A 27858-nucleotide genomic window follows, 5' to 3' on the forward strand; every position below is an offset into this window, starting at 1 on the left:
AATTTCCTCGGCTCGAAGAGTCTCTGAGTTATCTGCCTTACATTGTGATTCTCCTTATCTGATTTTTCATTCAGACAAGGTAGTTCTGCATACTAAACCTGGGTTCCTACCTAAGGTGGTCACTAACAGGAATTTCAATCAGGAGATTGTGGTTCCATCTTTGTGTCCTAATCCTTCTTCGAAGAAGGAACGTCTGCTACACAATCTAGATGTAGTCCGTGCCCTGAAATTTTATCTACAGGCAACTAAGGATTTTCGACAAACGTCTTCCCTGTTTGTCGTTTATTCTGGTCAGAGGAGAGGTCAAAAAGCTTCGGCTACCTCTCTCTCCTTTTGGCTTCGTAGCATAATACGGTTAGCCTATGAGACTGCTGGACAGCAGCCTCCTGAAAGAATTACAGCACATTCTACTAGAGCTGTGGCTTCCACTTGGGCCTTTAAGAATGAGGCTTCTGTTGAACAGATTTGCAAGGCTGCAACTTGGTCTTCTCTTCATACTTTTTCCAAATTTTACAAATTTGACACTTTTGTTTCTTCGGAGGCTGTTTTTGGGAGAAAGGTTCTTCAGGCAGTGGTTCCTTCCGTATAAAGAGCCTGCCGGTCCCTCCCGTCATCCGTGTACTTTAGCTTTGGTATTGGTATCCCAGAAGTAATGATGACCCGTGGACTGACCACACTTAACAGGAGAAAACAAAATTTATGCTTACCTGATAAATTCCTTTCTCCTGTAGTGTGGTCAGTCCACGGCCCGCCCTGTTTTTTATGGCAGGTAAAAAAAATTTTTGAATTATACTCCAGTCACCACTACACCCTTTGGCTTCTCCTTTCTCGTTGGTCCTTGGTCGAATGACTGGAGGTGACGTAGAGGGGAGGAGCTATGTAGCAGCTCTGCTGGGTGAATCCTCTTGCACTTCCTGTTGGGGAGGAGTTAATATCCCAGAAGTAATGATGACCCGTGGACTGACCACACTACAGGAGAAAGGAATTTATCAGGTAAGCATAAATTTTGTTTTTTTTTTTATTTATTTTTTTAATCGTTTTTATTGAGATTCGTTAACAGGGAAACAGGGCATACATGTCAATGAAAGTTTTACAGATAGGTACTTTCCACAAATATAATCAATACTTACTAGGTTGCCTAGTCAAAGTGTGATTACATGCCATAACAATCATAGATTAGATAGTACATTTAATGCCAGTTATGTTCTGTACCTTCAAAATGATCTAGAAGGCCACTCATGGACCCTTATGACACTCTAAACAGAACCAAAGAAGGTAGCGTCTGAAAGTACGGAGACCACTTTTGGATCTCCTGAGGAGAATCTCTATTTTCTGAATTTTTAGGGTTCAAATCTACAAAATAAACTTAACCTGAAAAACTTACATAAAACCCGTGACTTAATAAAGGATCAGGGCCACTCTTGTGCCCAATGAGGGAAGGTCTATGGTCTGCAGAACTATTAGAGCAGAAATATAATCAGGAATGAAAGTCATCATCTGCTAGTTATAGGGGTATAGGGATTCCAATGTGGACCTGCATGAGGGTTGCCCCTTTTAGAGTCTGCATTGACATTCACTATTGTTTAGAGGATATACATGGGTCTAATTTAACTAGCCAGCTAGGTGTGTATGAAGGAACTATTCTATAGCCATGCAAGCTAAACCCTACCTAGATCAGTCCGGATTTTATTACCCTGAGATAGGCTATTTACTCTGTAGGAATATGTACCCTACGGGATAGATGCTATCCTGGCTCAGTACCTTATAAGCCAACTGACTTAACTGTCCGCCCTAATAGGAGGTGTACTTAGGTATCTAGCTGACTTACTGTCCTATTTTATCCCGCCCTAATCTGAAGTACTTGTTACAGTGATACGTGAGTTTAGGTTGTCTAGCCGTCTCGGCCGCAGACAGCCCGACAATGACCAAACATATAAGGGGCTTAAAATGTACATACTGATGCCAGCATAGCTATGCTCTATATTATCCCTCTAAAACATTCAACTATCCTATGGCCAAATAAACAATTTCGTGTTATAAATACCAACAAGGTCTAGGTATCGTGGCTAGGTTACTCTTAAATAGTGCAGCTATGTAAAACATTCGGCTACACAGCATAATGTCATAGGAGCAAGGTGCAGATAAAGCATTAACATAACCTGCCTCTGACTTTATTTAATCAATTTTAAATTAAAACAAGTTAAAGCTACAGCTATCTATATATACATATCAAAAATGCTAGAGAGGCAAATGCACAAATGTAGAATGAGAGAGATCTGCCTCACTTAGGAAAAATACAATAAGGAACGCAGGTGAAATTGCATCCCATCATCCCCCATACTGGCAATATCAATCTTAGGAGCCCCCTAAAGAGCTAACTGGTTATATGAGCTGCAAATAACAATTTTAAACTTTGTGAGCAGAATAACAATATTGTCCGGCAAACCCTCATGAGTTAAGGTGTAAGCAGTGACTGCAATGTTTACATCTTAAGCAGGCTAGGGATCCTCTAAATCTAACAAATTATGTAGTCATGTAAAAGTCTCATGGGATACACATAAACAGCTTGCTTACGGACAGAACACAGAACTGAACTTCTCAACCGACTCCTGCTCTTTGAAAGTCAGAAGCTCTTCTCCTGTATTGGGGGTTTCCAGATACTGAAAGTTCTGTGCGCACAGATGCATCATGTAGCGGCTCCTTTTGCCGAAAATTTCGGACTGTCTGCGCTTCTAGGCCAACCATTGGGGACACCGGGTCTCTGATGAACAGATCTCTCACCTCTTTGCTCCTCCAGAAAGAGGGTAAGATTGTATTCCGTCCAATATCCTTGGTAGGTAAGGATCACCACCCCATCTGCAGGCTGCGCTCCTCATATATGCACAGCTGCTGGTCCGTGAGCGGCTCCATTAGCATTATTGCGGTTACAGGTTTGATCGGGTAAATCCGGGCCTCACCCATCTGCACTATTAGCAATGTAGAGTTTGGTCCTGAAGAGGTCTCCTGTGTCATGCCAGCCAACAATCCATTTCCGATGCTGACCGTGCTTAGTGTCCCAGATCTCTGTAGGGGCTCTGGGGGTATCGGAAACTGCAGGACCTTACACAGCTCTTGTTCTAACTCCTCAAAGTGTCTCCGGATGTGAGACTGCATCTCCCCTTCCCACACATCTATAGCGGCCATTACTGTTTCCATAGCAGACCTTCACCGCTGTTTAGGTGGATGTGCACGGATTGTAAAAATTATATATTAGAAGCTGCTTCTGCTCCAATTCTTAAGATTGTGACTTCCCTCAGTTCTACAGCTCAAAACGGCTGTTATACCCGGATAAATCGGGGGGGTTAGGCAAAGGCCTCAGACATATGTGCGTCGCCACTGCAGGCCTGCCGTTCCGGTACCTTAGCACACGAGAATTAGGCTTCTTGTCAGATCGCTTTGCTCAAAAAAATTATATTATTCCAGATCAAACATAAATTGAGTGTGGATTGAGAAAATATACATTGATAAGCAGCGGATTCATCAGTGAGCCCTCGGAGCACTAAAGTAAGTCGGCCATCTTGGTCGCTGCCCGGAAGCGTTCCCCACAAACACAGATTTTTAATATATATGATATCAAGTGATTTATTTAACCTTTTGCCATATGAAGAGAGTGAACTGCATTTTTTATATATATATATATATATATATATATATATATATATATATATATATATATATATATATATATATATATATATATGTGTGTGTGTGTGTGTATGTATGTATGTATGTGTATGTATATACATACATACATACATACTGAACTGGAAATCAGAAGCTGTCTCGCGCGCACACTCATAAGCGCCCAAACTCACCTTGCTCTCTCAATCTATTAGTATTTTAGTTATTGGTCATGTGACATACAGTTGTCACAAGATCCTGTGCAGCTGTTGCTAATTTTGAGGTAAGATGGGTTTTTAAGAATGTAATGGTTTGTTAGGAAATCAGTTAATAAAGCTATTTAAAGGGACAGTCTAGCATAGAATTGTTATTGTTTTAAAAGATAGATAATCCCTTTATTACCCATTCCCCAGTTTTGCATAACCAACACAGTTATATTAATATACTTTTTACCTCTGTGATTACCTTGTATCTAGGAACCTTCTTCCAGCCCCCTGATCACATGACTGTGACTGTTTATTATCTATTGTCTTAAATTTAGCATTGGTTTGTGCTAGATCTTAAATAACCCCCTGTGTCTGAACACAGTATTATCTATATGGTCCACGTGTACTTTCTGTCTCTTTGTGTTGAAAAGAGATTTAAAAAGCATGTGATAAGAGACAGCCCTCAAAGGCTTAGAAATTAGCATATGAGCCCTACCTATGTTTAGTTTAAACTAAGAATACCAAGAGAAAAAAGCAAATTTGATGATAAAAGTAAATTGGAAAGTTGATTAAAATTAAAAATCCTATCTGAATAATGAAAGTTTAATTTATACTAGACTGTCCCTTTAACATAAAATCCAAAACTATGCCTGTGTATTGCCAATACAATACAGCCTACTAGAAATAGTGCACTGTCTGATGTCGACATAGGGACATTTTACTTTCCAGCTTAGCTACCACTAAACTTTAGGATATTTTTTAGCACAAGAGGGGATGGGAGAGATGAGCAAGAAATTTAAATTTTCCTCTGGGCAGTCTCTCTGGTGTAGATAGATTTTATTTTAAATATGAGGAACTTTGTGTGGCATTAAATCAGCTTGACTTACAGGCACTAAGTTAGCTGTAATTATACAGCCTATGTCTGCCTCTCGCTGCCTGCGTGATCAACTTTTCTTCTTAAATGGAAAGAGGTGACAGGGAGACTTTTGGTTGCATCGATGTTTGCAGGTTGATGGGGAGACGGCTTTTCTGTCTCCGTGCCCGGTGGTACCATGGGTTTCGCTTGGTATTGGCATGGCCTTCTTCCCTGTTTGGGTCTCTGTGAGCTGGGCCCACTCTTGGAGGTGTTCTTTTTTGTATTATGGGACTTTTCGGTTCCTCTGTCCTCCTTTGCCTTATCTCTTTAAGGATTTCAGCTGGTTTCCCCTTCATTTGTGGGGGGTGATTGGTGGGGGACTGTCTGTGGGCGACAGTGTCTCTTGGTGGACTGTTGGCTCAGTTGAGTCCGTTTTGCGGTCTCTTGTTTGGCTCTGGACTAACTGCGAGTCACTGTCATTGGAGCTTTTGCTTTAAAACCTTTTTTCTCAGCTTCGGTTGAAGCGTTTTTTTTTTTGTGGGATTGAGGTTCAGGTCTCGTGCCCTCAGTAGGGGGGCCTCCTTTTGTACCCTCCCGTCTTGGCATTCAGTGTCCTCTATAGCTTGGGTATTGGTTTCCCAAAAGTAATGAATGCAGCTGTGGACTCTTTCCATTTAAGAAGAAAAACATAAATTATGCTTACCTGATAATTTCCTTTTCTTCTGATGGAAAGAGTCCACACTCCCCACCCGTCATTTTCTGTGGGGCGTCCTTATATTCTTTTGGCACCTTTTCACCCTGATGCTTCTTCTACTGTTCCTTGTTCCTCGACAGAAGGACTGGGGGATTGGGAGGAGTATTTAACCCCTTAACGACCGAGGACGTGCAGGGTACGTCCTCAAAAAAAAAAAAAGGCAGTTATCGCCTGAGGACGTACCCTGCACGTCCTCGGTATGGAAAGCAGCTGGAAGCGATCCTGCTCGCTTCCAGCTGCTTTCCGGTTATTGCAGTGATGCCTCGATATGGAGGCATCCTGCAATAACCTTTTGTAGCCATCCGATGCAGAGAGAGCCACTCTGTGGCCCTCTCTGCACCGGACATCCATGGCTTTCTTCGTTGGTGGGTTGGGAGCCTGTGTGGGAGGCGGCCATCGATGGCCCTGGTGATGTGAAGGGGGATGGCCGGGGGCGCGCACGGGAGGGCTGGGGTGGGCGCGTGCACGGGGAGGGAGCGGGTGGGAACCGCTACACTACAGAAAAATTTGTAATCAAATTGGGTAAAAAGGGCTATAAAAGTAAAAAAAAAAAGACATGAGTCAGGTGGTGGGGGTTGGTCGGTGGGGGGGAAGCTACACTACAGAAAAAAACAAAATAAAACAAAAAAAAAAAACCATTTTTTTTTTGCAAACTGAGTACCCAAGATGGCAATAAGGCAGAGGGGGAGGGTTAGAGAGCTGTTTTTGGGGGGATCAGAGAGGTTGGGGCTAAGGGGGGATCCTACACAGTATATATATATATATATATATATATATATATATATATATATATATATATATATATATATATATATATATATATATATATATATATATATATACAGTATGTATATATATATATATATATATATATATATATATATATATATATATATATATATATATATATATATATATATATATATTTTAAAAAAAACTTATTTTAGTACTGGGGTGGGGGAGGGAAGGGAGCTGTTTGGGAGGGATCAGGGGGTGGGATGTGTCAGGTGGGAGGCTGATCTCTACACTAAAGCTAAAATTAACCCTGCAAGCTCCCTACAAACTACCTAATTAACCCATTCACTGCTAGCCATAATACACATGGGATGCGCAGTAGCATTTAGCGGCCTTCTAATTACCAAAAAGCAACTCCAAAGTCATATATGTCTGCTATTTATGAACAAAGGGGATCCCAGAGAAGCATTTACAACCATTTCTGCCTTAATTGCACAAGCTGTTTGTAAATAATTTCAGTGAGAAACCTAAAATTGTGAAACATTTAACATTTTTTTTATTTGATCGCATTTGGCGGTGAAACGGTGGCATGAAATATACCAAAATGGGCCTAGATCAATACTTGGGGTTGTCTACTACACTACAGCTAAAATTAACCATAGAAGCTCCCTACATGCTCCCTAATTAACCCCTTCACTGCTGGGCATAATACACATGTGGTGCGCAGTGGCATTTAGCAGCCTTCTAATTACCAAAAAGCCAAAGCCATATATGTCTGCTATTTATGAACAAAGGGGATCCCAGAGAAGCATTTACAACCATTTATGCTATAATTGCATAAGTTGTTTGTAAATAATTTCTGTGAGAAACCTAAAGTTTGTGAAAAAATTTGTGAAAAAGTGAACAATTTTTTTTATTTGATCGCATTTGGCGGTGAAATGGTGGCATGAAATATACCAAAATGGGCCTAGATCAATACTTTGGTTGTCTTCTAAAAAAAAATATATACATGTCAATGGATATTCAGGGATTCCTGAAAGATATCAGTGTCCCAATGTAACTAGTGCTAATTTTGAAAAAGAGTGGTTAGGAAATGGCAAGTGCTACTTGTATTTATGGCCCTATAACTTGCAAAGAACATGTAAACATTGGGTATTTCTAAACTCAGGACAAAATTTAGAAACTATTTAGCATGTTTTTTTTTGTTGGTTGTAGATGTGGTCAAATTTAGAAAAAGTGTGTTTTTTTTTCCATTTTTTCCTCATATTTTATAATTTTTTTATAGTAAATTATAAGATATGATGAAAATAATTGTATCTTTTGAAAGTCCATTTAATGGCGAGAAAAATGGTATATAATATGTGTGGGTACAGTAAATGAGTAAGAGGAAAATTACAGCTAAACACAAACACCTCAAAAATGTAAAAATAGCCTTGGTCCCAAACGGACAGAAAATGGAAAAGTGCTGTGGCCATTAAGGGGTTAAGCCTTTGGCTGGGGTGTCTTTGCCTCCTCCTGGTGGCCAGGTTCTTATTTCCCAAAAGTAATGAATGCAGCTGTGGACTCTTTCCATCAGAAGAAGGAAATTATCAGTTAAGCATAATTAGTTTTTTTACCACTCAGAAAAGAACAGCTTATTAAGCTCAGCTGAAGCTGGTGGCAGAGGCAGTAAGTGCCTGATCGTGTTCTAGTCTACCTTAATGCAGGAGGCTCTACCATAGCCTGTAGAGCTGACAGCATAGAGTAGGAAAGGGACTTGCCCTTATACTTTCTATGCAGGAAAATGGAAAAAATGTAATGCATGGCACACACAGACATTTACATAAAAAGTGCTATTCTTTACCTTAGCTGTACACAAATTTTGCTCACTAGAGGGATGAGGCTGTGTGTGTGTGTGTGGGGAGGGGGGGGGGTTCTTGGCTCTAGCCTCTTTGTTTCACTGCTGTGTGTCTGTTTTTCCTATGCTGCCACTACTCCAAGACCAACCTCAGGCAGCAAATTCTCTCTCTTCAACAAATAAGGAAAGAGAAGCCTGCTGCATGCTTTGCTCCTAGAGAGAAATCCATCCCTGCTTGTGACCCAGGTGCATCTGGTCAGTTGCCGGTTTTGCCTGCACCAAAAAACAGCCCTTCACCACCCTTCTCTCTCTACAGAACCCCACTTGCAGCATATAGTTACAGCCTGCGCTAGGGTAATAAACTTTTGAATTAAAGGTTTGTTTCTTTCCAATGGCATGGAGAGTCCACAAATTCATTCATTACTGTTGGGAATTCAACACCTGGCAAACAGGAGGAGGCAAAGACACCCCAGACAAAGCTTATACATATCCCTCCTACTTCCCCTACTCCCCCAGTCATTCTTTGCCTCTGTAACTTGGAGGTTGGCGATGATGGTGCTCTGAAGAAAAATTGGATTAAGTCCTTTAATGGGTAGTTTCCCTACAATATAGGACTGGGGTTAATGCTGAACACATGTAAACCTCTTAGTAAGAGTATTGGTAGCTGCTGGATGTCGCAGGGAATCTTCTGTGTCCTCCTAGCAATTTATGCTAACACACCTACCTGGCAAGCAGTGTTAGCTTACAGTGCTTTTCTTTTTACCTCAGGTCCCTGTCAGAAGTTGGATGACGCTGTCAGACCTGGAAGTGCTGTGACTGCTCTACAGCAGAGACCCTGGAGGGTAAGTCCTTTACTCTTATATTTACAACAGATGCATACAGGATTTCAACTGGGTGACCGGATGGCAAGGAGGTCTGGGGAGTAAGTTGTATCCTGATCTCAGGATATTTTGAGCTTAGTTCAGTATGTTTTCTATTACCAGGTTTAGCCCAATAACCTGGATGACTAGGTATTGTTATACCAATTTCGTAATCTTAGTTTGAAATTTTGAGGATTTTTTTGTGGCTTGGAGGTCACTCTTATATCTTTTTATTGAGGGTTATTTTTGTGCTTATGCTACTTGGGGGTTTGGTAGTCAGACCGCTTTGCACGCTTATTTTCTGTGGCCAGACCTGTAAACTGCACCACATGGTCAACGACTAGCACAGTTTTCAGTACAGTCAGCAGGATACTTTTGACTGCCGCCGCTTCAGGTCTCTCATTGCTCCATCGCGAGATGGTAAGTAGTAGTAGAGTTTGCTATTTCTGGGAGTGCACTCTTGATAGGGCTGAGCAAAGTATAACGTAGCCGAAGTAGGAGGGCGCAAAATATGGAAGCACTCTATTTAACAGTGCTGATAAACAGAAGTGTGCAACGTACATGGAACACACTCTTTATAAGGCAATGTGTTTAGCTGCTGATCCAGCTCCGCAGGTCCTGCTTTTTACTGTTTTTTTCTGCAGTGCTGGATTATGTTGAGGTAGGTCCCCTCCTCACTTCTATCCTGTCTAAGAAATCAGAATCATGGTTTGCCCTCACACAGGTTGAATCATCCATAGTTGCTAAGGAGCTTAGCTGGTTTTAGTTACTACCAGTAGTACTTTTTAATCTCTTCTGAGTTGCAGGATTGATTCCCTGCTAGGCTGATTCAGCCTTAAAGGGACAGTGCTCTGTTATCATAAGAAATAATTGTTGTTTTAGTATTGGTTTAGCAGGAATTTCTAATATTTTTAAAGACTTCTGTGTTAGATCTAAGGTTAAAGCGTCTCAGCCTTGCCTTTGCCATTCTAAGAGATGTAACCCCTCAGTCTTCTACCTCCCATGACACTATTGTCCAGGACATGCCACATATTTTTTTTTTTCTCAGTCCCGTCCCCTATGTTGAGCATGCAGTTCCCTGCGGTTCAGCACAATCATCATCTGGTGGGTTTGTCTTGCCAGTAGATTTTGCTACACAGCTGCGATCTGCTGTTTTTCAGCTGTGCTAAAGAGATTCCTGTTTCAGGCAGGAGAAATTGCAAGATTAATCTTGTTACTTCTGACGAGTTTTTGTGTACTACTTGGAGACGACTTTAGTCGGTCTATATCATCAATCTGAAAGAAGCAACTTCTGAGGGTGTTTTCTCTTCATCTGTCCACCTAGAAGAAAATCTAGGGAGCATGAGGAGATAGTTTTGAACTGCTTTGTCTCTTCTCACTTATTGTCTCTGGAGGTCTCTGATCCTGAGACATCTGATGAATTCCTAAATTGGATGGGATTTATCAATTTAAGCTCCTGAGGATTTCCATTTATGGCTTGTAAGCAGACCCCAGTGTATCCTAGCGGTTTGCTTTGTGGCTTTGCAATTCAAATACAGTGGGGCAAAAAAGTATTTAGTCAGCCACCAATTGTGCAAGTTCTCCCACTTAAGAAGATGAGAGAGGCCTGTAATTTTCATCATAGGTATACCTCAACTATGAGAGACAAAATGTGGAAACAAACCCAGACAATTACATTGTCTGATTTGGAAAGAATTTATTTGCAAATTATGGTGGAAAATAAGTATTTGGTCACCTACAAACAAGCAAGATTTCTGGCTCTCACAGACCTGTATCTTGTTCTTTAAGAGGCTCCTCTGTCCTCCACTCATTACCTGTATTAATGGCACCTGTTTGAACTTATCAGTATAAAAGACACCTGTCCACAACCTCAAACAGTCACACTCCAAACTCTACTATGGTGAAGACCAAAGAGCTGTCGAAGGGCACCAGAAACATAATTGTAGACCTGCACCAGGCTGGGAAGACTGAATCTGCAATAGGAAAGCAGCTTGGTGTGAAGAAATCAACTGTGGGAGCAATAATTAGAAAATGGAAGACATACAAGACAACTGATAATTTCCCTCGATCTGGGGCTCCACGCAAGATCTCACCCGTGGGGTCAAAATGATGACAAGAACGGTGAGCAAACATCCCAGAACCACAGGGAGGGACCTAGTGAATGACCTGCAGAGAGCTGGGACCAACGTAACAAAGGCTACCACCAGTAACACACTACGCCGCCAGGGACTCAGATCCTGCAGTGCCAGACGTGTCCCCCTGCTTAAGCCAGTACATGTCCTGGCCCGTCTGAAGTATGCTAGAGAGCATTTGGATGATCCAGAAGCGGATTGGGAGAATGTCATATGGTCAGATGAAACCAAAGTAGAACTGTTTGGTAGAAACACAACTTGTCGTGTTTGGAGGAGAGAGAACACCATACCTACTGTGAAGCATGGGGGTGGCAACATCATGCTTTGGGGCTGTTTCTCTGCAAAGGGAACAGGACGACTGATCTGTGTACATGAAATAACGAATGGTGCCATGTATCGTGAGATTTTGAGTGCAAACCTCCTTCCATCAGCAAGGGCATTGAAGATGAAACGTGGCTGGGTCTTTCAGCATGACAATGATCCCAAACACACCGCCCGGGCAACGAAGGAGTGGCTTCATAAGAAGCATTTCAAGGCCCTGGAGTGGCCTAGCCAGTCTCCAGATCTCAAGCCCACAGAAAACCTTTGGAGGGAGTTGAAAGTCTGTGTTGCCCAGCGACAACCCCAAAACATCACTGCTCTAGAGGAGATCTGCATGCAGGAATGGGCCAACATACCAGCAACAGTGTGTGGCAACCTTGTGAAGACTTACAGAAAACGTTTGACCTCTGTCATTGCCAACAAAGGATATATAACAAAGTATTGAGATGATCTTTTGATATTGACCAAATACTTATTTTCCACCATAATTTGCAAATAAATTCTTTCCAAATCAGACAATGTGATTGTCTGGATTTGTTTCCACATGTTGTCTCTCATAGTTGAGGTATACCTATGATGACAATTACAGGCCTCTCTCATCTTCTTAAGTGGGAGAACTTGCACAATTGGTGGCTGACTAAATACTTTTTTTCCCCACTGTAATGTTAGTTTGAATCCATCTGCCGGTAGCAAGCTTTTTACATACATCCAAGGTGTGGGTACCAGACTCTCCCCTGGAATTGTGGCGTTCCATTCCCAGGGCGGATGGCGGTTTCTCCACTCGGGCCATGAATTCTTATATTCCTCTCGAGAATAGGGCCTCCTTTAGGGACCCTATGAAGCAGGGTTACTTAAGGAGAATGTTTAATTTCCCTTTACGGGGTGTTACAGTAGACTTCTTATTCTTTATTGTCTCATATTGGTTCTTATTATTATGCAGTAATCACGTTTTTCTCTGTCTGAAGTAAGGGCAGTGGGATTCATACCATCTGCTGATTTTATTTCTGTGCGATATATTGTCTTTCCTTTTTTGGGATATTTTAGGCACAGTCTCTAACTTTCCTTTTATAGGATACTCAGTAGGTTTCATATCCTATTGCATTCTTTTTTGTTTTCCCCTTTCTCTTACTTGGTGTATCCAGTCCACGGTTTCATCCTTACTTGTGGGATATTCTCATTCCCTACAGGAAGTGGCAAAGAGAGCACACAGCAGAGCTGTCCATATAGCTCCCCCTCAGGCTCCGCCCCCCGTCATTCTCTTTGCCGCTCTAACAAGAAGCATCTCCACGGGAGGGTAAAGTGAATGTGGTGTTAGATATGTAGTTTTTATTTCTTCAATCAAGAGTTTGTTATTTTAAAATAGTGCCGGTTTGTACTATTTACTCTGTGGCAGAAAGATTTCTGCTGAGAGGAAAACGATTTTATCATGTTGTAACTAAAATCCATTGCTGTTCCCACACAGGACTGTTTGCAGGCTTAACTGCTATAAGGTATGCTCAGTCACTTTTTTCTAGTCAAGACCTGGTAATGCTAGAAGACTGACAAGAATCCCCATGTGGGGAAGGTAAGCCATATTCTGAGACTTAGTATAGAAGGATGGCTTAGTTAAAAGGGCTTAAAACGCTGGTGGACACTGTTAAGGGGAAATCAATTATTTTATTACAATAATCTGATATTTGTACAAGTGTTTATTACATTTGGAACACTTTTTTGGGGTTTTATTCCGCCTGGCATATCTTTAGACACCTATTTTGGCTTGGGAGGGGGGCCTAAATTTCGCGCCTCAGTTGCGCAGTTCATTTGCAAGACAGCTTCATGCAGCTTCACGTGTAGAGTCCAGAGATTGCTGGAGGACTCCAGAGAGGCTTATTTTCGTTCAAAACTAATCCCCAAGGAAGGGGATTAGTTGGCATGAGGCTGTGGCATGGTGCTGTAGTTTGTTAAACCGGTGGCCTGCTTTAATTTGCTCCGGTTTGGGCAATAAGGGGTTAATTGTCTTGACATTTACTGTGCAATCATTTCAAAGCATTAGGATCACATGGTGAAAATTTCATAAAGATTGGATGTTTTTTTGAGGTTTAGTAAAAAAAAGTGTGCGCTTTTTATTATTTAAAGGCACAGTACCGTTTTTTCAAAAATTGTATTTTATTGTATTTGAGTGCTGTCTAAGTCTGTTTAACATGTCTGAGCCTACAGATAGACCCTGTTCTATGTGTTTAATAGCCATGACGGTACCCCCTTTACATTTGTGTTTAAAGTGTGCTAAGGTATCTAAACATTTTAAAGACCATGCAGTGACACTTAAAAATGTAGCCCAAGATGATTCTTTGACGGAAGGTAACGAGGATAGTCCTCCTTCCTCTCCCCATGTGTCGACACCAGTTACGCCCGCGCAAGCGATGCCTATTACCTCTAGTGCATTGGGCCCTATTACATTACAACAATTAGCAGCAGTCATGGATAATTCCCTTGCGGCATTTCTATCCAAACTGACAGTTTTTCCTAAGAAGCGTGATAGCTCCGTTTTAAGAACAGAGGATGAGCAATCAGAAGCTTTAGATGAGTTATCCGTTGTACCCTCACAACACTCTGAGGTGGCAGTGAGGGACGGGCTGTCCGAGGGAGAAATTTCTGACACAGGAAAGGTTTCTCAGCGGGCAGAGTCAGATTCCTTAGCGTTTAAATTTAAGCTGGAACACCTCCGCGTACTGCTTAAGGAGGTTTTAGCTACGCTGGATGATTGCAACCCCATGGTGGTCCCAGAAAAATTGTGTAAAATGGACAAGTTTCTAGAAGTCCCTATATACACTGATGCATTTCCGATCCCGAAGAGCGTGGCGGATATTGTGACTAGGGAGTGGGAGAGACCAGGCATACCTTTTGTTCCCCCACCTATCTTTAAGAAAATGTTCCCTATAACTGACCCCAGGCGGGACCTGTGGCAGACGGTCCCTAAGGTAGAGGGAGCAGTTTCAACACTAGCCAAACGCACAACCATTCCAATAGAAGACAGTTGTGCTTTCAAAGATCCTATGGATAAAAAAATTGGAAGGTTTACTGAAGAAAATGTTTGTTCAGCAAGGTTTCCTTCTTCAACCAATTGCCTGCATTATTCCTGTAACTACTGCAGCGGCTTTTTGGTTTGAGGCGCTGGAGGAGTCGCTCCAGAGGGAGACTTCATATGACGAAGTCATGGATAGAATTCATGCTCTAAAGCTGGCTAATTCTTTTATCACAGATGCCGCTTTCCAATTAGCTAAGTTAGCGGCGAAAAATTCTGGTTTTGCCATTATGGCGCGAAGAGCGCTTTGGCTCAAATCATGGTCGGCTGACGTGTCGTCCAAAACAAAGTTACTAAACATTCCTTTCAAGGGAAAGACCCTTTTTGGTCCCGAGTTGAAAGAAATTATTGCGGATATCACTGGGGGATAGGGCCATGCCCTTCCGCAGGATAGACCGTTTAAGGCCAAAAAAAAGGCTAATTTTCGCTCCTTTCGCAACTTCAGGAGCGGACCTGCTTCAACCTCTGCTGCCGCAAAGCAAGAGGGTAACGCTTCACAGCCCAAAGCAACCTGGAAACCCTAGCAGGGCTGGAACAAGGGTAAACATGCCAAGAAGCCTGCGGCTGCTACCAAGACAGCATAAAGGGGTAGCACCCAATCCGGGACCGGATCTAGTAGGGGGCAGACTTTCTCTCTTTGCTCAGGCTTGGGCAAGAGATGTTCCATATCCTTGGGCATTAGAAATTGTTGCTCAGGGGTATCTTCTAGAATTCAAGGACTCTCCTCCAAGGGGAAGGTTCCACATTTCTCATTTGTCTTCAGACCAGACAAAGAAACAGGCGTTCTTACGCTGTGTAGAAGATCTACTAAAGATGGGAGTGATACACCCAGTTCCAATTACAGAACAAGGACTGGGTTTTTACTCAAACATGTTTGTAGTTCCCAAAAAAGAAGGAACTTTCAGGCCAATCCTGGATCTTAAAATTCTAAACAAATTCCTCAGAGTTCCATCATTTAAAATGGAAACCATTCGGACAATTTTGCCGATGATCAAGGAAGGTCAATATATGACTAACGTGGATCTAAAAGATGCGTACCTACATATTCCCATCCACAAAGATCACCATCAGTTCCTAAGGTTCGCTTTTCTGGACAAGCATTACCAGTTCGTGGCCCTTCCTTTCGGGTTGGCCACTGCTCCCAGAATTTTTACAAAGGTGCTAGGGACCCTCCTAGCGGTACTAAGACCGCAGGACATTGCAGTAGCACCTTACCTAGACGACTTCTTAATACAGGCGTCGTCTTTTCACAGAGCCAAGGCTCATACGGACATTGTGCTGGCCTTTCTAAGGTCTCACGGGTGGAAGGTGAACGTTCTCTGAACGTTCTCTGACCCCGCTCACAAGGGTTCCCTTCCTGGGAACACTAATAGACTCGGTAGCTTTTAACTACTTGCCGAGTTCTTCATTCCATTCCTCGGCCTTTTGTAGCTCAGTGCATGGAGGTAATCAGATTAATGGACGCGGCAATGGACGTGGTCCCTTTTGCCCGAATTCATCTCAGACCACTGCAACTGTGCATGCTCAAACAGTGGAATGGGGATTATGCAGATTTGTCTCCTCAAATACAACTGGACCAGCAAATCAGGGATTCTCTTCTCTGGTGGTTGTCTCAGGATCACCTGTCTCAGGGAATGTGCTTCCGCAGACCGGAGTGGATCATTGTCACGACCGATGCCAGTCTGTTAGGCTGGGGTGCGGTCTGGGACTCCCTGAAAGCTCAGGGCCTATGGTCTCGGGAAGAATCTCTTCTCCCGATAAACATTTTGGAACTGAGAGCGATATTCAACACGCTCCAGGCATGGCCTCAACTAGCGGAGGCCAAATTCATCAGATTTTAGTCTGACAACATCACGACTGTAGCGAACATCAATCATCAGGGAGGAACAAAGAGTTCCCTAGCGATGAAGGAAGTAACCAAGATCATCAAATGGGCGGAGGATCACTCCTGCCATCTCTCAGCAATTCACATCCCAGGAGTAGACAACTGGGAGGCGGATTTTCTAAGTCGTCAGACTTTTCACCCGGGGGAGTGGGAACTCCACCCGGAGGTTTTTGCTCAGTTGACCCAGCTATGGGGCATTCCGGAATTGGATCTGATGGCGTCCCGTCAGAACACCAAACTTCCTCTTTACGGATCGAGGTCCAGGGACCCCAAGGCGACATTGATAGATGCTCTAGTAGCGCCTTGGTCCTTCAGTCTAGCTTATGTCTTTCCACCGTTTCCTCTTCTCCCTCGGCTGGTAGCCAGAATCAAACAGGAGAAGGCTTCTGTAATTTTGATAGCGCCTGCGTGGCCAGACCTAGTGGACATGTCATCTGTTCCACCATGGAAGCTGCCACTGAGGCAGGATCTTCTAATACAGGGTCCATTCAAGCATCCAAATCTAGTTTCTCTGCAACTAACTGCTTGGAGATTGAACGCTTAATTCTAGCTAAGCGTGGGTTCTCTGAATCAGTTATTGATACTCTGATCCAGGCCAGAAAGCCTGTCACCAGGACAATTTACCATAAGATATGGCGGAAATATCTTTTGTTGGTGTGAATCCAAGGGTTACTCGTGGAGTAAAGTTAGGATTCCCAGGATTTTGTCTTTTCTCCAAGAAGGATTGGAGAAAGGATTGTCAGCTAGTTCCTTAAAGGGACAGATATCTGCTCTGTCTATCCTGTTACACAAGCGGCTGGCAGCAGTACCAGACGTTCAGGCGTTTGCACAGGCTTTAGTTAGAATCAAGCCTGTCTATAAACCTGTGGCTCCTCCATGGAGTCTAAATTTAGTTCTTTCAGTTCTTCAAGGGGTTCCGTTTGAACCTTTACATTCCATAGATATTAAGTTATTATCTTGGAAGGTTTTGTTTTTGGTAGCTATCTCTTCTGCTCGGAGAGTTTCAGAATTGTCTGCTTTGCAGTGTAATTCACCCTATCTGGTGTTTCATGCAGATAAGGTTGTTTTGCGTACTAAACCTGGTTTTCTTCCAAAAGTTGTTTCTAATAAGAATATTAACCAGAAAATCATTGTTCCTTCTCTGTGTCCTAATCCAGTTTCTAAGAAGGAACGACTTTTGCACAATCTTGATGTGGTTCGGGCTTTAAAATTCTATTTAAAAGCAACTAAAGATTTCAGACAAACATCATCCTTGTTTGTTGTCTATTCTGGTAAGAGGAGAGGTCAGAAAGCGACTGCTACCTCTTTCCTTTTGGCTGAAAAGCATCATCCGATTGGCTTATGAGACTGCTGGGCAGCAGCCTCCTGAACGAATTACAGCTCATTCCACCAGAGCTGTGGCTTCCACATGGGCCTTCAAGAATGAGGCTTCTGTTGAACAGATTTGTAAGGCAGCGACTTGGTCTTCACTGCATACTTTTGCCAAATTTTACAAATTCGATACTTTTGCTTCTTCAGAGGCTATTTTTGGGAGAAAGGTTTTGCAAGCAGTGGTGCCTTCCGTTTAGGTTACCTGAATTGTTCCCTCCCTTCATCCGTGTCCTAAAGCTTTGGTATTGGTATCCCACAAGCAAGGATGAATCCGTGGACTGGATACACCAAGTAAGAGAAAACAGAATTTATGCTTACCTGATAAATTACTTTCTCTTACGGTGTATCCAGTCCACGGCCCGCCCTGGCAATTAAGTCAGGTTCAAATTTATCTTTGTAAAACTACAGTCACCACTGCACCCTATGGTTTCTCCTTTTTCTCCTAACCGTCGGTCGAATGACTGGGGGGGTGGAGCCTGAGGGGGAGCTATATGGACCACTCTGCTGTGTGCTCTCTTTGCCACTTCCTGTAGGAATGAGAATATCCCACAAGTAAGGATGAATCCGTGGACTGGATACACCGTAAGAGAAAGTAATTTATCAGGTAAGCATAAATTCTGTTTTTTGGGATGTTTTTGTAATCTACATACCCTTAATCCTAATCATGGTTGGGCAGTCTATTATAGTTTCCCCATGTGGATTTGATTATAGACTGCGTATAATTAAGTATCAATATAGTATACCCAATCTGTTTTTTCCCACTATGAGATTTTTCAGTTACTACAGATATAGTACTGTAATATTATTCTTGTGCACTTAATGTCTCAACAAGTTCTCTAGTTCCATCCTAGATGGAGCCTATTAGATTAATTCTTCCTTTGGTCCTAGAGGGTTGTTTCATGACCACTTTCAATCTGAAGGATTTCCCCCATGTCCTGATCCACATGTTTTTTTCCAGTCTCTGTGGTTTTGTCTTTCTAGACAAACATTTCCAGTTGTAGCTTTGCCTTTGATCTAGCTACTGTCCCGGGGATCTTTCCGAAGGTATTAGTTCTAGCGATTACCATATTGAGTGGTATTGCAGCTAATCCTTTGGCAGGATCTCTCACAGATTTTCTTCTGTGCCTCCTTCAGAGGTTCAAAAACAAGAAATGCTGTAAACCAGGAGTCCCAGGTTCATTATTAAATGCCTTCTTACGGAAGGTCTGTATCCAATTTAGATTAGAGTTCCCTGGTCCTTTGTACCCAGAAACACACCCAGGTGCTATCAGAGATTCAATTTTCATGAAAATCTTATCAGCTTGTCTTGCGCTTCCGTCTTCTGCTTGTTCATCAGTGGCACAATGCATGGAAGTAGTGGGCCTCATGGTCACTACCATGGATTTTATTCCTTTTGCTCATTTTCATCTGCTTCCTCTACAACTGCGTATGCTCAGATAATGGAAAGGAGTTAATTCTAACCTCTCCCAACAGATCATCCTGGACAGCCATATGAGAAAATCTCGCTCCTGGTGGCTCTGTCAGGATCTTCTTTTCTCAAGGCACACGTGCCTTTTGAGACCTTGTGGGAGATTGTGTCTACGGACGCCAGTCTTCTGCGCTGGAGGGTGGTCTGGGGTCTCCTGAGGGTGCAGGGAATCTGGTTTCTGGCAGAGACTTCTCTCCCCATCATCTTTCTGGAATTGAGAGCCTTCTTCATTGCTCTGATGGCGTGATCTCATCTTCAGTCTGTCCAGTTTATCATCTCCAAGATAACCCTCAGGTGAGGAGTTCTCATGGCCTCTCGTCTCTATACAAAACTGCCCAGATACGGGTCGAGATCAAGGGCCCTCAAGCAGTATTGGTGGGCGAGTTAGCAGTTCCTTGGAGGTTCCATCTTATTTCTCTATTCATTCCATTTGCTCTTTCTTCCCGAGGTCATAGCCTGCATCAAACAGTAGTGGGTCTCGGAAATCCTAATTACTCCACTTTGGCCTTGCAGGACTTAGCTTGCAGTCATTGTGAAGTTGTCATCCTCTCCTTTCCTCAGAGAGCAGACCTTTTTCTTCAAGGTACATTCCTTTACCAAAATCTAGATTCTCTGGGGCTGACTGCGTGGTGACTGCATGTCTATTCCTGTCTAAAAGAGGGTTTTCTGAAAAGGGTATTGAATTCTGATCCTGGCTCGTAAGCTGGTAACTTGTCGGATGTATCTCAAGGTGTGGCCCACGTACCTAATCTCAAGGTTTACTCTTGGCACAAGGTGAGAGTTTCTCGGATTATGTGATTTTCTCCAAGAGGCTCTGGAGAAGAGTTTATCTACTAGTTCTCTCAAGGGGACAGATTTCTGCCCTTTCTATATTGCTACACAAATTGTTAGCTAATTTCCCAGACGATCAGTCTTTTGTTCAGGTCCTGGTTAGAATCAGGCCTGTTTTTAAACCTGTTGTTCCTCCTTGGAGTCTTAATCTTGTTTTTTTCCCCTCATATTCTTCAACAGGCTCCGTTTTGAGTCAGTGCAGTCTGATCAAGTTTTATCTTGAAAAGTTTTGTTTTTGTTGAATATTTTTTAAGCTCGTAGAGTTTCAGAGTTATCGATCTTACAGTGTGATCACCTTATCTGGTTTTCCATGCAGATAAGGCTGTCACACGTACCAAGTTGGGTTTCTACCTAAGGTTGTCCCTGACTGCAGTATCAATCAGGAGATCGTAGTTCTTTATTTTTTCCTAATCTTTCTTCTTAGAAGGAGCGTTTATTGCTTTGCAATTCTATTTCCATGCTACCAAGGATTTTATGCAATCTTCTTCCTTGTTTGTTGTGTACGCCAGTAAGCTCTTAGATCAAGAAGCCTCTGCGACTTCTTTCCTTTTGGCTGAGGAGTATCTTTCGTTGGGCTTATGAGGAAGCTAGTTGGCAGTCTCCTGAGAGGATTTTTGATCACTCTATCGTGCTGTGTCCTATTCTTGGGCTTTAAGAACAAAGTTTCTATGGAACAAATCTGTAACGGCTACTTGGTCCTCTTTGCATACTTTTTATAATTTTTATAAGTTTGATGGGTTTTTTTGCCTCAGTTGAGACTTCCTTTGGGAGAAAAGTGCTTCAAGCGGTGGTGCCTTCAGTTTAGGTCCGCCTGCCTTATTCCCTCTCTTTTCATTCTGTGTCCTCTCTAGCTTAGGTATTGGATTCCCAACAGTAGTGAATGAATTTGTGGACTCTCCATGCCATTGGAAAGATAACAACATGTATTCTTATCCTGCCCTGTGTTTTTAAGGCAGCATTGTTCCTAATCTTCTGGCACCTCTATACCCCTAGAGTTTCTCCTATTTTTTCCTTATTTCCTCGGCAGAATGACTGGGGAGTAGGGAAAGTGGGAGGGATATTTATAAGATTTGGCTGGGGTTTCTGCATCCTCCTGGTGCCCAGGTGTTGAATTCCCAACAGTAATGAATGAATTCATGGACTCTACATGCCAGGAAAGAAAATAATTTATCAGGTAGACAGCCTTGTTGTCTTAAGGTAGCGCTGAGTGCAATTGAGTATTAGCAATATCTTATTTTGCTCATATGCTAGCGTGCTGACTAGTGTCTCAGTTTAGAGTTTTCATTCTTAAAAACTTTCGCTTATTAAATACATTTTATATCTTTGTTAATTGCTATTTTTTTAATGTAGATTTTATTAACCCAAATCCTCTTTTTCTAAAATATACTTTTGAAAGAAATACAGCCTCACATTTCTAATGTTCTTTCAGTTGACTGGATCATCGCAGATATGTTGGCTATCCAGCAGGAGGCACTGGGTCACGTACGATATGTTCTGAAGGATGGCCTAAAATTTCTCCCTCTCTATGGATGGTATTTTTCTCAGGTAATTTTTCAGTATGTACAGGACATATCAATATCCTCTATTCAATAACCCTTTTTTTTTTTGTAAACCACGCAGATCACTATTTTTAATCAGTTTTCTGCATTATTGTTTTTTTGTTTCTTACAAACCACAGCATGGAGGTATTTATGTAAAACGAAGTGCCAACTTCAATGAGAAGAAAATGAGAAACAAATTGATGTCTCAAATCAAAGCAAAAACACCAGTAAGTTCTTTTTTTTTTACTGTTATTGAACACTAGTTGATAAGCCTGCCCAGAGGGAAGTCTATCTAATAAAAATGCAACCCCCCAAGCTACATAAAATAAAGTAAAAATACACAGCTATCCAAAATAATAAAATTAAACCTAAATAATACCCCTATAAAAATAAAAAATCCCCCCCAAACTAAAAACACCCTCTAATCTAATACTAAACTACCAATAGCCCTTAAAAGGGCTTTTTGTAGGGCATTGCCCTAAATAAGTAGGCTTTTACATTAAAAATAAACAAAGTTCCCCTAACAGTAAAACCCCCCACTTACCAAACCCCCCCAAATTAAAAAAAACTTAATTAATAAACCTAAACTACCCATTGCTCTTAAAAGGACATTCAGCTCTTTTTCGCTGCCCTTAAAAGGGCATTCTTTTTTTTTTTAAATTGCCCAATAAGCCCTAATCTAAAAAAACAACCCCCCCCCAAAAAACAAAAAAACAAAAAAAAAAAAACAAAAAAAAAAAAAACTATCACTAAAGCCCCAAATAGGTACTCACGAAGGTCTTTTTCCAGGCGGGTCCATCATCTTCATCCACAGCAAAGGCGGCGCGTAGCTGAGGTCCAGAGCAGAACGGTCTTCCCAGATGTGGCGATCCTCTGCGGTGGTCATCTGTGGAGGCAGTGGTCCCCGGCTCCTCTTCATCTGATGCCCATCGTATACTGAATATTGAATGCAAGGTACCGCAATCAATTTGGAGTACCTTGCATTCCTATTGGATGAATTTTTCAAAGCTGCCAATAGGATTAGTGCTACTTAAATCCTATTGGCTGTTCAAATCAGCCAATAAGATTTTAGCAACTCTAATCCTATTGGCTGTTTTGAAAAATTCAGTCAATAGGAATGCAAGGTACCCCAAATTGATTGCGGTACCTTGCATTCAATATTTAGTATACGATGGACATCGGATGAAGAGGAGCCGCCAAGGACCGCCGCCACAGATGACCACCGCCGAGGATCGCGGCATCTGTGAAGACCGCTCCGGACCTCCGCTCCTTGCGGCCTTCGTTGTGGATGATGATGGACCTGCCTGGAAGAAGACCTTCTTCGCCGGACTTCTGAAACCGTGAGTACCTATTTGGGGCTTTAGTGTTGTTGTTTTTTTAGATTAGGGGGTTTATTGGTCAATTCGCAAAAGAGCTTAATGCCCTTTTAATGGCAATGCCCATACAAATGCCCCTTTAGGGGCAATGGGTAGTTTTAGGTTTATTAGTGTTCATTTTTTTTATTTTAGGGTGTTTGGTGGGTGGGGGGTTTTACTGATAGAGGGGACTTTGTTTATTTTTAAAGTAAAAGAGCTGATTTCTTTAGGGCAGTGCCCTACAGAAAGCCCTTTTAAGGGCTATTGGTAGTTTATTCTTAGATTAGGGGGTGTTTTTATTTTGGGAGGCTTTTTTATTTTCATAGGGATTAGGTTTAATTTTTTTATTTTGGATAGTGTTATTATTTTTTGTATAGCCTTTTTTATTTTCTGTAATTTTAGATTAATGTAATGTCATTTTTTTATGTTATTTAATGTATTTTTTTTTTTTTTAAATGTAATTAAGGGGTTAATTTAGGGGGTGTTCGGTTAGGGGGCTTAGTCATTAAATTAGTTTTTGCGCTCTGGGGGTTGGAGGTTTAGAAGTTAATAGGTAAATTAGGTTTAATGCGTTGTGGGGGATTTGCGGATTAGGGGTTAATATTTTTATTGTTTTTTCTTATTAATACTTTTAGTTTTATTTTTTTCTTAATAGTTCGTATTTGCGATTATTTATTTTTTGTATTACTTATTGAGGGCGTTTTTTTTTGTTGTTTTTTTTTTTTGTTTTTAATGCTCCTTTTGCCTTCAGCTTTGCTGCATCCAGGTGAATTCTTTTGGCTGCGCGTGCAGCCAACATTCTGTTGGCTGCCTCGCTGATGACGACGGACGTGTTACAAACGCGATTATAGATTTGATTTTTATCATTACTTTATGTTGTAGATTATTTTTATTTAGGATTGCTGAAGGCTGTAAGCTATTATCCTGTGTGTAACAGTTGAGCTATATTGGTAAATATCATATAGGAAATTATTTTGTACTTTTAAAGCCACTGCACATTGAAATATCACCTCTGACTTACTGAGGAAGACGAAGCAGGCTGAAACATAAGTCTGGCGTTGTTGGTAGTGTGCGTTTTCTCTCAGCTTTATTCTTATTTGCTTAAAGTGATATTTAACAGTGAATATATGCCAGACATAACGATGTATTCAAAGTAAAGATTAGCCTTAGAGTAACATGTAGCCTTATTTTATAATTATTTTGGAGATATGTTTTTAAAGGTTTAGTTTCTATTTACAAAATGCTCCAGTTTCTATAAAGTAATGTGCCACCATGTTTGGACTATTTTTTTTTGTATCCCTCTCCTTTGCTGAGAACAATCAGGGACAGATATAAATCAACTAGAAGTTAAAAAATATTCTTATATGCGCACAAATATAAAATAATTGTGCTTAAGTGTGAATGAAGAAAGGGGGCGTGTAAAAAATAAAATATACACATAAAAAGAAAAATTTCACACACAATACATACGGTTAAACAGTGAATGTACAATTAAAGTTAGTTAAAGTTGATACTGCTAGAGGTAATATACTTGCTACTGCGATTTCATGTGAAGCAATATGTAGCAATATGTTTGCAGGATCCCAGTGGTTTTCAAGAGCCCACATTTAGCAGTCAGGAAAGGGTCATTAGAGGAGGATCCTTTGTGTAACGTACCCTCTATGGACCTGCACCGACAACAGGTATTTTTTAGGTGTGTATGAAAAACCACACAATATAAAGTGTATTCCATACTCACATAATAGCAGTATCCGGCATGATCTCTCAAACCACAGCGTTCCCAGCTCCACCTGCAGAGATTCTGGCTCAACGGACCACCAGACTTCTTGTATTCGGAAGCAGAGGTATCCACATAGGAGCCGCCGCCTCGGGAGAGAATGAGCAATATAAGCAGGGCAGTTTTGTATTAGTTCAAAGCCCAAGCTGAATTTTGTAATGGATTAAAGCCGATCCGTTGCAACATTCAGCTGGGGCTTTGAACTAATACAAACTGCTCTGCTTATATTGCTCATTCTCTCCCGAGGCAGCTAATATACTAATGCGGCAGCAGCTCCTATGTGGATACCTCTGCTTCCGGATACAAGAAGTCTGGTGGTCCGTTGAGCCGGAATCGATGCAGGTGGAGCCGGGAACGGTGCGGTTTGAGAGATCGTGCCGGATACTGCTAACTACTATGTGAGTACGGAATACACTTTATATTGTGTGGTTTTTCATACACACCTAAGAAATACCTGTTGTCGGTGCAGGTCCATAGAGGGTACGTTACACAAAGGATCCTCTCCTGATGACCCTTTCCTGACGGCTAAATGTGGGCTCTTGAAAACCACTGGGATCCTGTTATTCTGATGATTTATTATTAAGAGTACAGCTGCCCACTTTATTCTGAGCTGTTTCTTAAATTATTAGTTGCAAAGACAAGACCAAGTCTGTTTTGTTATTTATGCTGGAATTCAGAAATTAACATGGATATGAATGTTACATGTTCCTTATGTTTGAATGCAAATGTGGAACCTCCTGTTAGCTTTTGCCCCTCGTGTACTGAGAGGGCTTTGCAGTTTAGCGAGCAAATGTTTTTTGATATAAATTTAAATAAGGCTGATGCTTCTCAAGGTTCTAACAATGAGAATCAGAGTATGCCACATCTTTCTCCCCAAGCGTCACAGTCCCTAACGCCTACCCAGGCACAGTCCAGTAACTCTGCAGTTTCACCTGCATTTACTCTAAAGGACATAGCAACTGTTATGTCCTCTACTCTTTCTGAAGCGTTGTCTGCCTTTCCCATACTCCAAGGCAAACGCAGGAGGAAGGACGACCTTGTGGCTAATGTGACTTTGGATGCTTTAATTGCGAGGTCAGAAATGCCTTTACAAGAATCAGAACTGGAGCCCCTATCTGAGGGTGAACTTTCTGAATCGGATAGTGCCCTGCTACCGACGGATTCGGAAGTGATGTCTTTCCGGTTTAAGCTGGAACACCTCCGCCTACTATTGAAAGAGGTTTTGGTGACTCTGGACGACTGCGATTCTATCGTGGTCCCTCCAGAAAAATCGAGTAAGTTGGACAGATATCTAGAAGTCCCTTCTTATTCAGATGTTTATCCAGTTCCCAAAAGAACTTTGAGAAATTTTTGCTAAGGAATGGGAGAGACCGGGTATACCATTTTCTCCCTCTCCCGTTTTCTGGAAGATGTATCCCATATCAGGAATTCGTGGCATATGGTACCAAAGGTGGAAGGTGCTATTTCCACTTTGGCTACACAAACTACTATCCCTATTGAGGATAGTTGTGCTTTTAAGGACCCTATGGATAAGAAATTAGAGGGTCTTCTTAAGAAACTTTATGTTCATCAAGGATTACTTTTGCAGCTGGCAGCCTGCATTGTCACAGTTACCACGGCGGCTGCTTATTGGTTTGATGCTCTGGAGGAATCTCTTAAAACTGAGACTCCTTTGGAAGAGATACAGGACAGAATTAAAGCCCTTAAGCTGGCTAATTCTTTTGTGACTGACGCTTTGCTGCAAATTACTAAATTGGCGGCTAAGAGCTCAGGGTTTTCAATCTTAGCATGTAGGGCCTTATGGCTGAAGTCCTAGTCTGCCGATGTGTCGACCAAAACTAAGCTTTTGGCTATCCCTTACAAGGGTAAGACCTTGTTTGGTCCTGACTTGAAAGAAATTATTTCTGACATCACGATAGGTAAGGGTCACCTCCTCCCTCAGGATAAGAAGTCCAAATAGAGGGGTTGACAGAGTAATTTTCGTTCCTTTTCGAAATTTCAAGGGAACTCCCTCTCCTCCTTCCTCTAAGCAGGAGGGGGTCTATTCTCAACCCAAATCCACATGGCGGCCCAACCAGGCTTGGAACAAGGGCAAACAACCCAAAAATCCTGTTGCTGCCACTAAGTCAGCATGAAGGGGCGGCCCCCGATCGGGCACCGGATCTAGTGGGGGGCAGACTATCATTCTTCGTCCAGGCTTGGATGAGAGACGTCCAAGATCCTTGGGCAATAGATATAGTATCTCAGGGATACAAACTTGGATTCAAAAATTCTTACCCCAGAGGAAGATTCCTTCTTTCTCGATTGTCTGTAGACCAGATAAAGAGAGAGGTGTTCTTACGTTGTGGAAGAGACCTATCATCCATGGGAGTAATTTGTCCCCTTCCAATACAGGAACAGGGACAGGGGTTTTATTCCAATCTGTTTGTAGTTCCCAAAAAAGAGGGAACTTTCAGACCTATCTTAGATCTCAAGAGCCTGAACAAGTTTCTCAGAGTTCCATCTTTCAAGATGGAAACTATTCGTACCATTCTTCCATTGATCCAGCAGGGTCAATCTATGTCTACCGTGGATCCGAAGGATGCATATCTTCATGTTCCTATCCACAGATATCATCACAAGTTCCTGAGGTTTGCTTTTCTGGACAGACATTTTCAGTTCGTGGCTCTTCCTTTTGGTCTGGCCACGGCACCCAGAATCTTCACAAAGGTTCTGGGGTCGCTGCTAGCGGTTCTGAGACCGCAGGGCATTGCAGTGGCGCCTTATCTGGACGATATTCTGATCCAGGCGTCGTCTTATCAGCTAACAAAGTCTCATACCGACATTGTTCTGTCCTTCCTGAGGACTCATGGATGGAAGGTTTATCTGGAGAAGAGTTCTCTAGTTCTACAGACAAGGGTTCCTTTCCTGGGAACTCTAATCGACTCTCTATCCATGAAAATATTTTTGACGGAGGTCAGAAAATTTAAAATTCTGAACACATGCTGAGCCCTTCAGACCAATCCCCGGCCGTGCGTGGCTCAGTGCATGGAGGTAGTTGGATTGATTGTAGCAGCAATGGACATCATTCCATTTACTCCGTTTCATCTCAGGCCTCTGCAACTGAGCATGCTCAGACATTGGAATGGAGATTATACAAATTTGTCTCCTCAAATACATCTGGATCAGGAGACAAGGGACTCTCTTCTATGGTGGTTGTCGCTGGATC

At 42.1% G+C, this 27858-nt stretch overlaps 1 protein-coding gene across 2 annotated transcripts in view; it reads left to right on the top strand.

The window, feature by feature from the left end:
• The window catches only part of AGPAT5 (1-acylglycerol-3-phosphate O-acyltransferase 5), a 268817-nt gene that overhangs the window by 77669 nt on the left and 163290 nt on the right, over positions 1 to 27858 (top strand). For both annotated transcript variants that reach the window (XM_053710373.1, XM_053710374.1), the window contains exons 3-4: positions 21407 to 21522; positions 21656 to 21745. In XM_053710373.1, the coding sequence (XP_053566348.1) occupies positions 21407 to 21522; positions 21656 to 21745 (206 nt within the window). The remainder of the gene's footprint in view (positions 1 to 21406; positions 21523 to 21655; positions 21746 to 27858) is intronic.

This window comes from Bombina bombina, chromosome 4, assembly GCF_027579735.1.
Source record: "Bombina bombina isolate aBomBom1 chromosome 4, aBomBom1.pri, whole genome shotgun sequence".
Classification (NCBI taxonomy): domain Eukaryota; kingdom Metazoa; phylum Chordata; class Amphibia; order Anura; family Bombinatoridae; genus Bombina; species Bombina bombina.